The sequence below is a fragment of the Heterodontus francisci genome, chromosome 16 (genome assembly GCF_036365525.1).
Source record: "Heterodontus francisci isolate sHetFra1 chromosome 16, sHetFra1.hap1, whole genome shotgun sequence".
NCBI lineage: Eukaryota > Metazoa > Chordata > Chondrichthyes > Heterodontiformes > Heterodontidae > Heterodontus > Heterodontus francisci.
In genome coordinates, this window is record NC_090386.1 from 82,327,985 (window position 1) to 82,340,262 (window position 12,278).

At 39.1% G+C, this 12,278-nt stretch overlaps 1 protein-coding gene across 10 annotated transcripts in view; it reads right to left on the reverse strand.

The window, feature by feature from the left end:
• The window catches only part of zmynd8 (zinc finger, MYND-type containing 8), a 168,418-nt gene that overhangs the window by 21,365 nt on the left and 134,775 nt on the right, over positions 1 to 12,278 (reverse strand). For 6 of the 10 annotated variants that reach the window (XM_068048487.1, XM_068048484.1, XM_068048478.1 and 3 more), the window contains 7 exons: positions 11,818 to 11,888; positions 10,883 to 10,960; positions 8,100 to 8,215; positions 4,997 to 5,487; positions 3,873 to 4,022; positions 2,888 to 3,040; positions 447 to 998 (listed from right to left, as the gene is read on the reverse strand). In XM_068048487.1, coding sequence (XP_067904588.1) covers positions 447 to 998; positions 2,888 to 3,040; positions 3,873 to 4,022; positions 4,997 to 5,487; positions 8,100 to 8,215; positions 10,883 to 10,960; positions 11,818 to 11,888 — 1,611 coding nt within the window. The remainder of the gene's footprint in view (positions 1 to 446; positions 999 to 2,887; positions 3,041 to 3,872; positions 4,023 to 4,996; positions 5,488 to 8,099; positions 8,216 to 10,882; positions 10,961 to 11,817; positions 11,889 to 12,278) is intronic. The other 4 variants (XM_068048485.1, XM_068048479.1, XM_068048488.1 and 1 more) reach the window with 3 other exon arrangements.

Consider the following 12,278-nt stretch of genomic DNA (forward strand, 5'->3'; position numbering starts at 1 on the left):
ATCATTTTAATGAAATCTATACCAAAAAATTTAATTTCTGATTCAACCATTCTGAAGTTTCCACTATGTCTGAGAAGTGGAACCAATCTGAATATACAAAGATCATTATTTGGTGATTTGTGAATTAAAAAAAAATAAACTCCAAATCTCAATGCATTTTCAGTTTGTTAAAGTTAATTGTGATTGGTTGATCCATTTGTGTCTTCTACCTGTTAAAGGTACTTGATTATCATGTTACAGATTGTCTTAAACTATTCTATAAACCAAATGAACTGGTTATCCAGGGTGGAAGTTTTGATTAGGTCTCATCCATGATATTCTAATATCACAAGGTGCCCAAAATCCAGCCATGAGATAGTACACACACCATCACTGGAAAGCCACCAGATATAACAAACAGAATAAGTATTGCATCATTAAGAAAAACAAAGGTTTAAGATACATACTTTCTGTATTTGATATTGTTGGCGATTCCTTCAATGTCGGTGTTGGAGTTGGATCCTTTTTGCTCTTCTCCCCTTTCTTGCCTTCTCGCACAACCTCTTTACTTTCGTCTCCCAGGTCTATAACCAGTTCATTCTCGGAATCAGAATCAGAGTCAAGTCCCAAATGCACTGTTGGTGAGTCAGTCTCATCTTTATTCCCTAGTTTCTCCTTTGCTGCCTGATGAAGACTTTTCATTTTCTCAACAAGTTCTTTGTCAGAGTCCCCATTTGCCTTTTCCTGTCCAGATGCCTCACTTTTACCCACAACAGAACTTGGGCTGGTCTCTTGCTTTACTTCACCGTGAGCCATTACCTGCTTTGGCTTCTTTTTCACATAGGGCAAATCCTTCTCATTCCTGGCACCTTCTTTTTCCTCTCCCTCTTCTTGCCCATTATTTAGTTTTGGTCCTTCGTCACTGGCATATTCACTGTCAGAGGTGTCCGATTTTTCTGAATCCTCGGAGTCACTGTGTTCAGCACCTGCGTCAACATCTTCAGCAATTTCATTTATTCCTTGGGATAAAAATACATTCAATTTTCAAATAGTACTGAATCAACATCTGGAATAGCGCCAATCAAGTTTCAAAGCAAATACCTACAAACTTCAAAAGTTGATTCGAAACATTACAGAACAGATGAATAGTCCGACACAAGAGGGCACTAACTTCATGATTAGCAACATTTCCTGTTTAACAATGTACAATACAATAACATGCAACATGTCAAACTAGTCATTGGACCACAATGACATCACATGTGCAACTAAAATGATATGACTTTCTGTGTGCCTGGTAATGCTTTTAAACAGCAATACCATTTAAATATTGTCGATATAATTTATTCCACTTCAAAATTTGCCAGAGGAGAATGAGAGAGAAGGGGAAAAAACACAAAACTCTAAATCAGGGGTTCAAACGACATAGAACCATAAGAATGATACTTGCGATTTAGAACAGTTATCTAAGCTCCCAAGATCAGATTGCCCATAGCACTACCACCATCACCACCACCACCCCACCCGCAAAATCCCTCCAGCCTTTCTGCTTTTGTTTAACCACAATGTATTGCAGATTTTGTAGAAAGGCTTTATTCAGTTCCATATTTGCCCCGCTGGTGGCTTTCAGTGCAGAACTCGATGTTAATGGATACTGATGGACTACTGATTATAACATCCTGATGTTAGTGTGTACAAATGTATAATTGACTATTAAATTGCAGCAATTACAAACACAAATTGAATAATAATCAAAAATTGATCACTGAATATAATTTAACCTGGATTAAGTTGCATTTGTGTGTGTTTATGGAGAATTAGAATTAACCACAAGGAATGTGGTTAATGGGGTAACAAGTGAGAGTTTAATATGGAGGAACAGATTCCATAATAAAAAAAGACAAATATCAAACAGAGCCCTCTCAACATGTTCAGACTGCAGTGATCAAATGAATGAGGACTATATTGAATAAAAGTACCTCTACCTCAATTTTCTCCCCGTATCCCCTGAAGGTATGGCTTCTTGTTCTGAATATTGCAAAAACCCTCTGGAAATTCAAATAAGTGGTCATTCTTTTCTGTGTTATCTTGTTTTCTCAGTTCATGTGCTTCAGCAAGTTATTTGGTCATGGAGGGATCACAATTTGTCCTCATCAGATATCATACACGCCTACCTTCCAGCAGTGGTCCCTGGATATTATCAGGAGCAGGAACTCTCGCTGCTTTTTTCCCAGTGGACTAACTATAGCCCTGGCTCAAATCAGTCAATAGCACCACTGCAAACTAAAATATATATTTTCTGGTCTGTATGGCTTTGTACCCTGTACTCTAAATGAGGCTATTATGATAAATGTGACTGGGTGCTACTCTAGAATAGGACATGGAATGCTTAATAATGTGTTTTAGTCAGCCATCTGCCAATAAATCTTCAGTGCAACCAAGTGAAACAATCTTTGCATTGAACAGAATACAAAATAGGCAAGAGTAAATGTGCAAGTGAAACAAAAATAAAAATATTTTTAAATTACAACTTAAGGCTGGAAACTGCAGCAGCGGACTGCTGGGCACCCATCCAGAAGGGAGCAAGTACAAATCTTTGCCTCAAAAATCATTTCCTTTCAGTGGATGGGTTTCAGCAGTTCATTTTCAGAATGTTAGACCATTCATTAACATGTATGACTCCATCTTGACAAAAAAGGTGTGGAGAAATATATTTTCCTCTCCAATACTACATACTTCATCAGCCAATTAAACAGGATGGTTGGAAAAACATCAACTCTCATGTCTTCCTAACCAATAACATGAGGTCTAGGCTTTTTATTTACCATCACTTTCTCCCAAATAAACAAATTTATGAAGGCTTTCTTGAAACAGACAAAAATTTTATTAAATCACAGCACATCCTCACCTAGCTGTGCTTTACAACTTTCTATAGTCTTGTCGAGGTTAAGCAGAAAGCTGCTACGAACGGGCTGCTTTTTTGGTGAGGTGAGGAGTACAGGAGCTGACTGCAACACAGATTCGCTTAGCTCTTTTAGATCCATCTCTGCTTTACTGCGATCTATTACATAAAAAGAAAGAGTAAAATATTAGCAAGAAGGCAAGATCCATTTTGTGCTAGAGATATCTGAAAAGACAGAGAGGTAAGCAAAAGCTAATTTAGCACGAGTAGCCCAATGGCACAGTAAATTGGTGTACCAAAGTGCTGCACATTAGGCATACTTTGAACACAAGGAATTTGCTAACACAAACAGAAAAAAAATCCTGACGTTTTGATGAAAGGTCACAGACAAACATTAGCTCGGTTTCTCTCTCCACAGATGCTGCCAGACCTGCTGAGTTTGTTAACTCAGTTGGATCATCAAAATGACACCAGGGTCCTTAGACCAATAAATAGAACCTAAACAGTGATTGGCATCTTGGGACTGAAATGGAAATGAACAGCAGTGTTGTTGAAGACACAGAATAAGCAAATTTGTAAATAATAGACAAAGGGAGAAAGCAAGTTTCCCATTGCACCGGACAAATATGTGCTTGATATATAAAGACCTTCAGGAAAAGCTGGCTGTTGTTTCCCTGTGTAGCTTATGACCTCCAATATACAATAAACATAAAATCTATAAAATAACTGGGCTGTGAGCTATTAAATTGCTACCAATTAGAAAAAGGACAATATAATTCCATTTCTATATATTTATATCCCTCCAAAAGGAATTACATTCCTTGCTCCAAAGTGTGTTCCTCCTTCACCCCTTTCCAGGACATGTCACACACCCCTGGACAATCTCATCAAACATGCACACTCACTCCTCCCAACCAGTCTCTTTGTCTCACTGCACTTTGACCAGAAACACCACAAAACCAATGGAAGACATTTTGTGGTCATGACTAACCAAGGTTTAGGTTAAGGATGCTGCCCGTAGGAGGGGTTTTCAAAGTCCTTTCTGATTTAGCAGCAATGGGAGTGGAGGACTGAGGAGAGAAGGGTTTTGGGCTGCCCGACACACTGCCAGCTTGACTCGTCTTCACAGATCCAGGAGAAGCTGAAAGAGGAAACAAACTGGATCAATGTGGAACTGGCGGAGAATTTCAGGTTTTGAACAATGTTTGTAACCTGTGCCACAACTGAGCATAAAGTCAGTAGGAGGATAAAGGTTTTTTTATCCAATAACTGCACACAGTGTACAGTCAATGAACAGAATATTCTGTTTAACCACTGAATATGGAATCCATCTGACCTATGAGGGACCCCTGCACAACTCTAGATTTCTTTCATTCTCAAGATAAATTTCATTTGTGAAATAAATTCCATATTCAATGAGACGCCATCAAATATCCCCACATTTTCCTTTTGTTCATTTAGAATAAGTCGCTTAAGTTTCTGAACAAATCTCTCAAGGTGTCTGGCAACTCAATCGACAAAGCAGCAGACCCCATTACTTGAAAGGTGCCCTTTAGATGCTGGTGACACTGGCACATCATCTCTATAGTACAGTTTTCACCATTCAAATGAAAATTATATGAAAAAATACTATGTAAAACCCAACAGGATCTATTTTAAAAACCTTTTCACTTTTCTATGGCTGCACAAATTCTCTGGAACGTCAGTCTAACATTGGCCAGCATGAATCATTTCTGCCTCCCAATGATACTAGAGGGATGCAGTCACATGCATCTCAATTCACTATATGAAGACTGCCATTGTGTCTCTGTGTTCACGTCTCACCCCCTGCTCTATGCAAAACAGAAGTAGCCTTCCTCTGTCGAGGACAACCTAAACGTCAAGCATAATCTAAAATCCAACGCCTTTGAGACAACTTACTGCCAAGCTGTATTATGCAAGCAAAATACAGAAATGAGCTTCTGTCAATCAAACCCATAAACAAAATTTTGCTGGAGCCAAAGAGGTTAAGCCCCTCCCATACATATCTTCAGAAAAAAGCAGATTTATGGCATCTCCTCTCTCTCCCCTCCCCCACCCACCCAAGAAGATAGTTCTTAAATTGGGAGATTATACCTGTGCTCCTGTCAATGAAATCCATGGACTCCTCACTTGCACTGAAGTGACTGGAAGCTGCTTTCATACTTTTCTCTGCAGGTTCATTTTCTAGATCAGAACCAGTGTGCACAGAAGAGTTTGTACTCATTGGCGAGCGGGGCATGTCCGTTAATGAAATTCTCCTACTGGGACCACTGATTAACATGGACTTGCTGAGAACTATTTTCGGTGATGCTGTCATATCGAAGTTTAATTTCATTTTCTCATATTTATCAGGCTTAGCAGTCCCTGCTGCTGGGTTCTGGGGATCTTTTAACATCTGGAATTGGCTGTTGGGAGTGTATGGTGACCGGAAAGGTGCATAATTGAATACCCCAAACTTTTTACGAATGTTCTCCACATAAACCTCCATTTCTTGCATTGCACTATTGAAGATGCTTTTAGTCTTTTTCACAGAAAAGGGAATTTCCTTTGACATGAGGTAGCAGTTGTTTATTGGAACCCAGGCCCTGCATTTAGAAGAGAAAATGTATTTATTAAATTGTGAAATCAAAATAATTTGCTTTGCTTCAAGGACTAACATTTTGGCTGTTACATTTCTGGTTTGCTTATCAACACCACCGCCAAATGACAAAAATATTTATGAAAGCACACAGGTGACCTTTTCAAAGATCATTATCAATATTTTCCTTGATTCAGCTGCTTAGAAATACAAGAGGAAATCCTGGGATCCATCGTATAATTTTCTCCCCCTCACACCAAGTCATGTTCACACATCACCCTTGAGCTCGCTGACCGACATTGGGCCCTGGTCCAATGAAGCCTTAAAATTCACATCCTTGTTCTCAAATGCTTCTATGACTTTTCCCCTCCTCATCTCTGTAACCTTCCCAGTCCTAGAACCCGCTGCGATCTGCACTCTTTCAATACTGGCCTCTTTCACATCCCCGATTTTCTTCACTCCACCATTGGTGGCTGTGCCTTAAGCTGCCTAGGTCCTATGCTCTAGAATTTCTTCCCTAAATCTTTCCACCCTTTTATCACTCTCTCCCCCTTGTTAAAACCTACCTACTTGACCAAGCTATCCCAATATCTCATGTGACTTGTTGTCAAATTTTATTTTATAATCCCAGCTGTGATGGGCTTTGAGATGCTTTACTACATAAAAGGCCCTATATTAATGCATTGTTGTTATCATTGGAATAGAAACTTGTAAATTCAGGTCACAGTTAGACAGATTAAAAATAGTACCAGGTAGGAACCAGAGTCCATCCAGGATGGACTTGCTGAGAAGAACCATTCCTCAAGTGAAAAGCTGAAATAGGATCCTATCATTCATTTAGTAAATTAGAGGGGGCTGATGTCCCGGTCATAATTATCAGCGTTAGCTCAGTGGCACAGCTCTTGCTTCAAGTCAGAAGGTCACAAGTTCAAGCACCACTCCAGAGACTTGAGCACATAATCTAGACTGGTACTTTAGTGCATTACCGAGGAAATGCTACACTGCTGGAGGTGCTGTCCTCCATATTAAACTTTAATCTCTCTGGTGGATGTACAAGATCCCATGGCACTGTTTAACGATGAGCAGGGGAGTTCGCCCTGTGTTCTGGCCAACATTTAGCCCTCAACCAACACTTGACAGATTTATTTGATTGTTATTTGTGGGATCTTGCCAAGCACAAACTGACTGGTGTGTTTTCTACATTACAACAGTAACTACACTACAAAATAGTACTTCTATGGCTGTAAAGTGCTTTGGGATGTCCTGAGGTTGTGAAAGCTGTTATATAAATGCAAGCCTTCCTTTATTTCAAAATTCTTGAATTAACCTCCCCCTCTTAACTCCTATATTAAAAAGGAGATTATGTAATCTTACTGGTCAATTCTAATGAAACAGCTTGGCATAAAACACAGCAATTCAACAGGGATGTGTGGCAACCACTTCTGTATAGGAATATGGGAAGACCCACAGTATCCATTTCTACTCTCCTGCACATGAAATGCTTTTCTAATATAAAGCACCCCTTTGTCTGATGGGCAAAGAACAGTCTAAACTCACATGACAAATCTGAGTGAACAAGCTGAATCCCAAGACCATGGAGATACAAAGATTTACCCTCCTCTTCGACTGAAGGCATTGAAGACTTGCTGGAACATGGTTCCGCAGGCACCAAGTGACTTACCAAGTGGCCAATAATGTGTGGTGAGTTTGTTGGTTCTTTTACTGAGGAAGAGATTCACAGCTGAGTGGAGCTCAATCCAGTCCTTAACAAACATACTTTACCAACAAGTAACTCCTGCTGAAAATGCACATCAGAAGGAAGAACCTTAGCCAATATTTCTTGTGCTTTTTCCATAAGTGCCAAGGCCAACTGTACTACCATTTTCACTCCGCAGCACAGATCAGGATTGAACCTGCTACTCTTTCGCTCTATATGGCTCAGCTACTGACAATTCCAAAAACTGGATTTTGTTCTTAAATTGTTGATATAGGAATGCTATTGTATTAAAAAAGCACCTGGCTACTGATATAAGGCGGCATGATGGCCTAGGCTTTCTGATTATAAAGCCCAACAGCAACCCATTAAATGAACAGGTTCCTGTCAGTGCTACAATCAGCTACTTAATACATTGGTACTATACAATATAGGAGGAAGAATGTGGGGAAAAAAAATGTACTTAAACCAATGGCTTCTTGGGTGGTGCCCTTAAATTTTTCAACTCCAATGGTTAGTTCTGTAATTAATGGTATTTCGCCCTAGTGTTGCGTTCTTGTTAGGGTACAGCCCGAGTTTAGGACAAAACTCTTATAAATTATACTGCTGGGTGATTTTTTTCCCAATTTTAAGAGGGCACAGTATGAACATTTTACAATCCTAAAGCTATACATGACCGAAACTGCTGACAAATACATATTAGAGGCTTCAGATGAACATTCCATGGTATAAACAGTGTTGCCTTCTGTAGCTTTCCATTACACAGAATCTAAATGCTATAAATGTTTTAAGAAATGGGGACTTTGCTAAGGGAACCAGCTGAATCAGTGTTACTTCCAATATAGATTGGTACGCAGGAATCCTATTAAAAACAAATTACTACATAATGAAAGATCAATTCTCACCGGTCATGCTGCCCAAAGAAACGTGCATCAACCTGTCCATCCTTGTCTCGCAGTGCTTTTGCAGGCCAAAAGGGAAAGCCTTTAAGTTTTGCCCAGACAAGTGGGTGGGGGTTACTCTGTATATAAAAAAAAGGATGAATCTATAAATCTTCGAACACAAGAATAGAAGGACTATTTAATGATCTCTGCAATGTTGAACAAAAAACAAGAACAGAACAGGAGGGTTGCACATGTTCAACACAAACAATTCCAATTGAAGCAGATTAAGAATTGTAATTAAATGATAGAAAACATAACTCTTTAACAGAATACAATGGCACAACATGCCTGTGCATCAACACTGCTGGTTTTAGAGTATGGATAGCATTTGGATGGACAACTCAAATAGCATATCGAGAAGCTATTTACAGAGATGGTATCATGAGATCTGGGAACACTTTGCTGTCTCTACCTTGAGTTAGGAGATGCTATACTTTATGGTGAGAGGGAACTAAAGTATGGGACCCTGTTATTTTCAACTATATATTACAGTGAAATGATCAGCCTCACAACAGTGGAGACAGGAATTAAGCAGAGTCAGCTTTTACTTTGAAACTGTCCCAACAATATTATGGAACATTAATAAACAGTCAACTGCAAGACTTGTTTTGAAATAGGTCTATATCTTTAACACGAGGTGGCACTATATCAAAAGGGCTATAGTTTCTTCCTTCAAACTTTCAGTGGCACAGAGTAGAAGCACTTCACTAAGGTAATCATACAAATTTAGGAAAAAATACGGAAGAATGCGATTACCCTTTGCCTGAACAGCAGCAGACCTGCCCATGAAACAAAAGGACTCAAATGACTAAATTTGTTAAAGATTGAGATAGGAAAAAGATAAATGAAAGGTACAGCTGACAAGGAAATAAACAAACTATTTACCTTTTACAGAGGACTGGAGAATAAAAGTAAAATGCAAAGGCCTTGAACAAGGTTAGACATTGGAAAGCTAACCCAAAAACGGATAATGGATATATAGAGTGAACTCCCAAAGAAGATAGTGGACTCAGGGTCAAAAACATCTTTAAAAAGAATTGAATCAATAGCTGATAAGATGTGAGATGGAGCGTTTCAGTTATATTTAATAGAACTGCTTGAATTTCCTATCCCCCTAGTATAGTGCAGAGAAGGAAAATACTTTCCCTAAAGTATGGACTCAACAGTGAGTGAGGGAGGGGAGACCAGGATAGAATAATCATGCATGGATTCTGGAGGGAGCAAGTTGGATGACCTTATCTGGCACTGGATTTTAATCCACCAATAATACCATAAAGCAAACCAAAGGTCATAAAAGGCCAATTGACATCTTTGTGGTATTATTAAAACAATTGTTGACAAGGATCAATTGATTCCCCACTGAAAAGTAGATGGATTATGAAACTAACTATTGCAAATTTAATCACACAAACTAATCCTAAGTATGGTTCGGCTCTTGGTACACCAGAGGATATGTTGCTTTACAACAGCAGGCCATGATACGGAGTAAATCACAACAGCCCAAATTTTGCAGTCAAAGGCAAAATAATGGCACTTGCTTCTGACCTCGAAGTAAGTTATCCACAAAGATGTAGCGATCTCGTGGTGTGGATTTTACATTTCCTGATGACAATTTGACTCTGGCATCAGCTATAGGGTTTCTCCAGGTGTCCAGCAACTGTGTTGTACACAAGCAGACTAAGCATCCAATCACATGAAAGATTCTCACTTATAGCAAACCAGGAAGTAACAGGTACTGATTATTCTCCATTTTTTAATCATTTTACAGAGGGCAACATAAAGATTGGGACATACACATGGGATTATGGTAGAAACTGAAATATCAAACAAAGTTTTAAAAAGTTACATTAACAACTTATGGAATTGTTATAATGGAGAAATTTGACATTCCACAAATGTAAAATTAGTTTTTCAGGGCCAGAGAGGTTGTTCAGCAGTAATTATGACTTCGTACTCAATTTAAAAACCCAATTACACCTTCCAACAAGGCACAACTTTATTCTGGGTTTTACAGCGAGATTAGAGTATAAAGAAAAGTGGCAGTTCACTTAAATTCAAGTGATTTCTAAAGATTGCCATCTGCACAGACCTCAACACCACATCCTGTGGAGGAGCAGGGAATCACTGACAGAGACTTCCAGATTTCTGTGCTTAACTGTGTGTGTGTGGATGCCAGAAGTTGCTGTCAGTTTCACAGTTTTCATGATGGAAAATGTTCTGGTCATCATTACAGCTGCAAAATCCAGGCCAATATTTTATTCTGCTGTTGAAATTCAACTGTGTACAACATAATGCTTTCTTTTGAAGCCACAAGGTGTAATTTTTCTACGTTCCTGAACCAATTAAGGCTAACTGTTCTTCAGAAAATTCTCAGGTCAATTATTGATCAGACTGGTTTTAAATGCAGCTCCTGAAGTCAACTGGAAGATATTTTCAGGTGCTGGGGAGTTGTTCACCAGTTTGTGGATTTTATTGGCTTTCTTTCTTTTATTCCTAAAGCCAAAGTGTATTTGGCTGAATTTTGAAACACACATACCTGATGACTAAGACATAGCTCAACATTTCAGAGTTCTAAAGGTAACTAATACTTGGCAGACAATCAAGATCCTTAATAAGTTAGAAAATAAAAGAGAGAATTTAGCTAAAGCCCAAGTGATCTTGACAAGTTGCCAAGCAGCACTCTGTTACCATGGACACCCTGTGAGGTTTGTCAGTTACAGTTTCAGCAGGAAACTCCAACTTACACAAGGTTCGCAGAACCAGTTGTCTCTCTTCTGGCATGCTGCCAAGTAGCATTCTGGACAAACTTCAATCTCATTCATCTATTTTTTTTGAGAGAAAGAAAAGCACATTAGGTTGAAGTTCCGAAGAAGGGTCACTGACCCGAAACGTTAATTCTGCTTCTCTTTTCACAGATGCTGCCAGACCTGCTGAGTGGTTCCAGCATTTCTTGTTTTTATTTTAGGTTGAAACTACTTGCTTTCTTCAATATAACCAAAGGTACAACAGACACAAGAAAACTGTAAATGCTGAAAATCTGAAATACAAGGCAGAAAATGAATAGCAATGTCTGAAAAAGAGAGAAAAGCAGATTCTTCTGGAGAATCTAACCAGAAGGTTCAGCCTAACCTTTCTCTTTCAGATGCTGAATGACCTGAATGGCACATTAGGGGAGGCGGTGATGTTGTGGTAATATCACGACTAGTAATCCAGAGCCCAAGCTAATGCTCTGGGGACATAGGTTCGAATCCCACCACGGCAGATGGAAAAATTTGAATTCAATTAATAAATCTGGAATTAAAAGCTAGTCTAATGGTGACCAAGAAACCATTATCGATTGCTGTAAAAACCCAACTGGTTCACTAATGTCCTTTAGGGAGGGAAATCTGCCATCCTACATGTGACTCCAGACCCACAGCAATGTGGTTCACTCTTAAAACGCCCTCTGAAACAGCCTAGCAAGCCACTCAGTTCAACAGCAATTAGGGATGGGCAATAAATGCTGGCCGAGCCCATCAACACCCACATCCCACAAACAAATAAAAAAAAGTGTTCTTACTTCATGTATAATATAGGTTTGATCCAGAGTAAAAGATCCTTTTGCACTGCCTCAATAATGCAACAAAACCAGAAATGCAGCTGTGTTAAGGCATCATACAACTGTCTTGTTTATACTTACTTCATGTTCGCAGATTTTAATGATCACCTTTGCCGTTGCTGTTAATTTGTGATTGGCTGAAATACAAAAATCTATTATTGACTTTAAAAACAGAAGACTACAGTATTAACATTTCATTCAATAACATGAGGTGTATACCTAATAACTACATTGCATTGCACATTTCTGATGTTGCACTTTGACTACATGTCTGCTCAGCTAAGTGGTAACACTCTCATCTCTGAACCAGAAGGTTGTTGGCTCAAGCCCCTCTCCAGGCTTTGAGCTCAATCTACATGGACACTTCAGTGCAGGACTGAGAAAAGCTACACTGTCAGAAGGACCATCTTTCAGATGAGATCGAGGTCCTTTCTGTTTGATCAGGTGAACATAAAAGATCACATGGCACTTGTTCAAAAGAAGAGCAAGACTGCACTATTGAAAATGATCCTTCATTCCTCAGACTGACAGTGGGGGTTAAA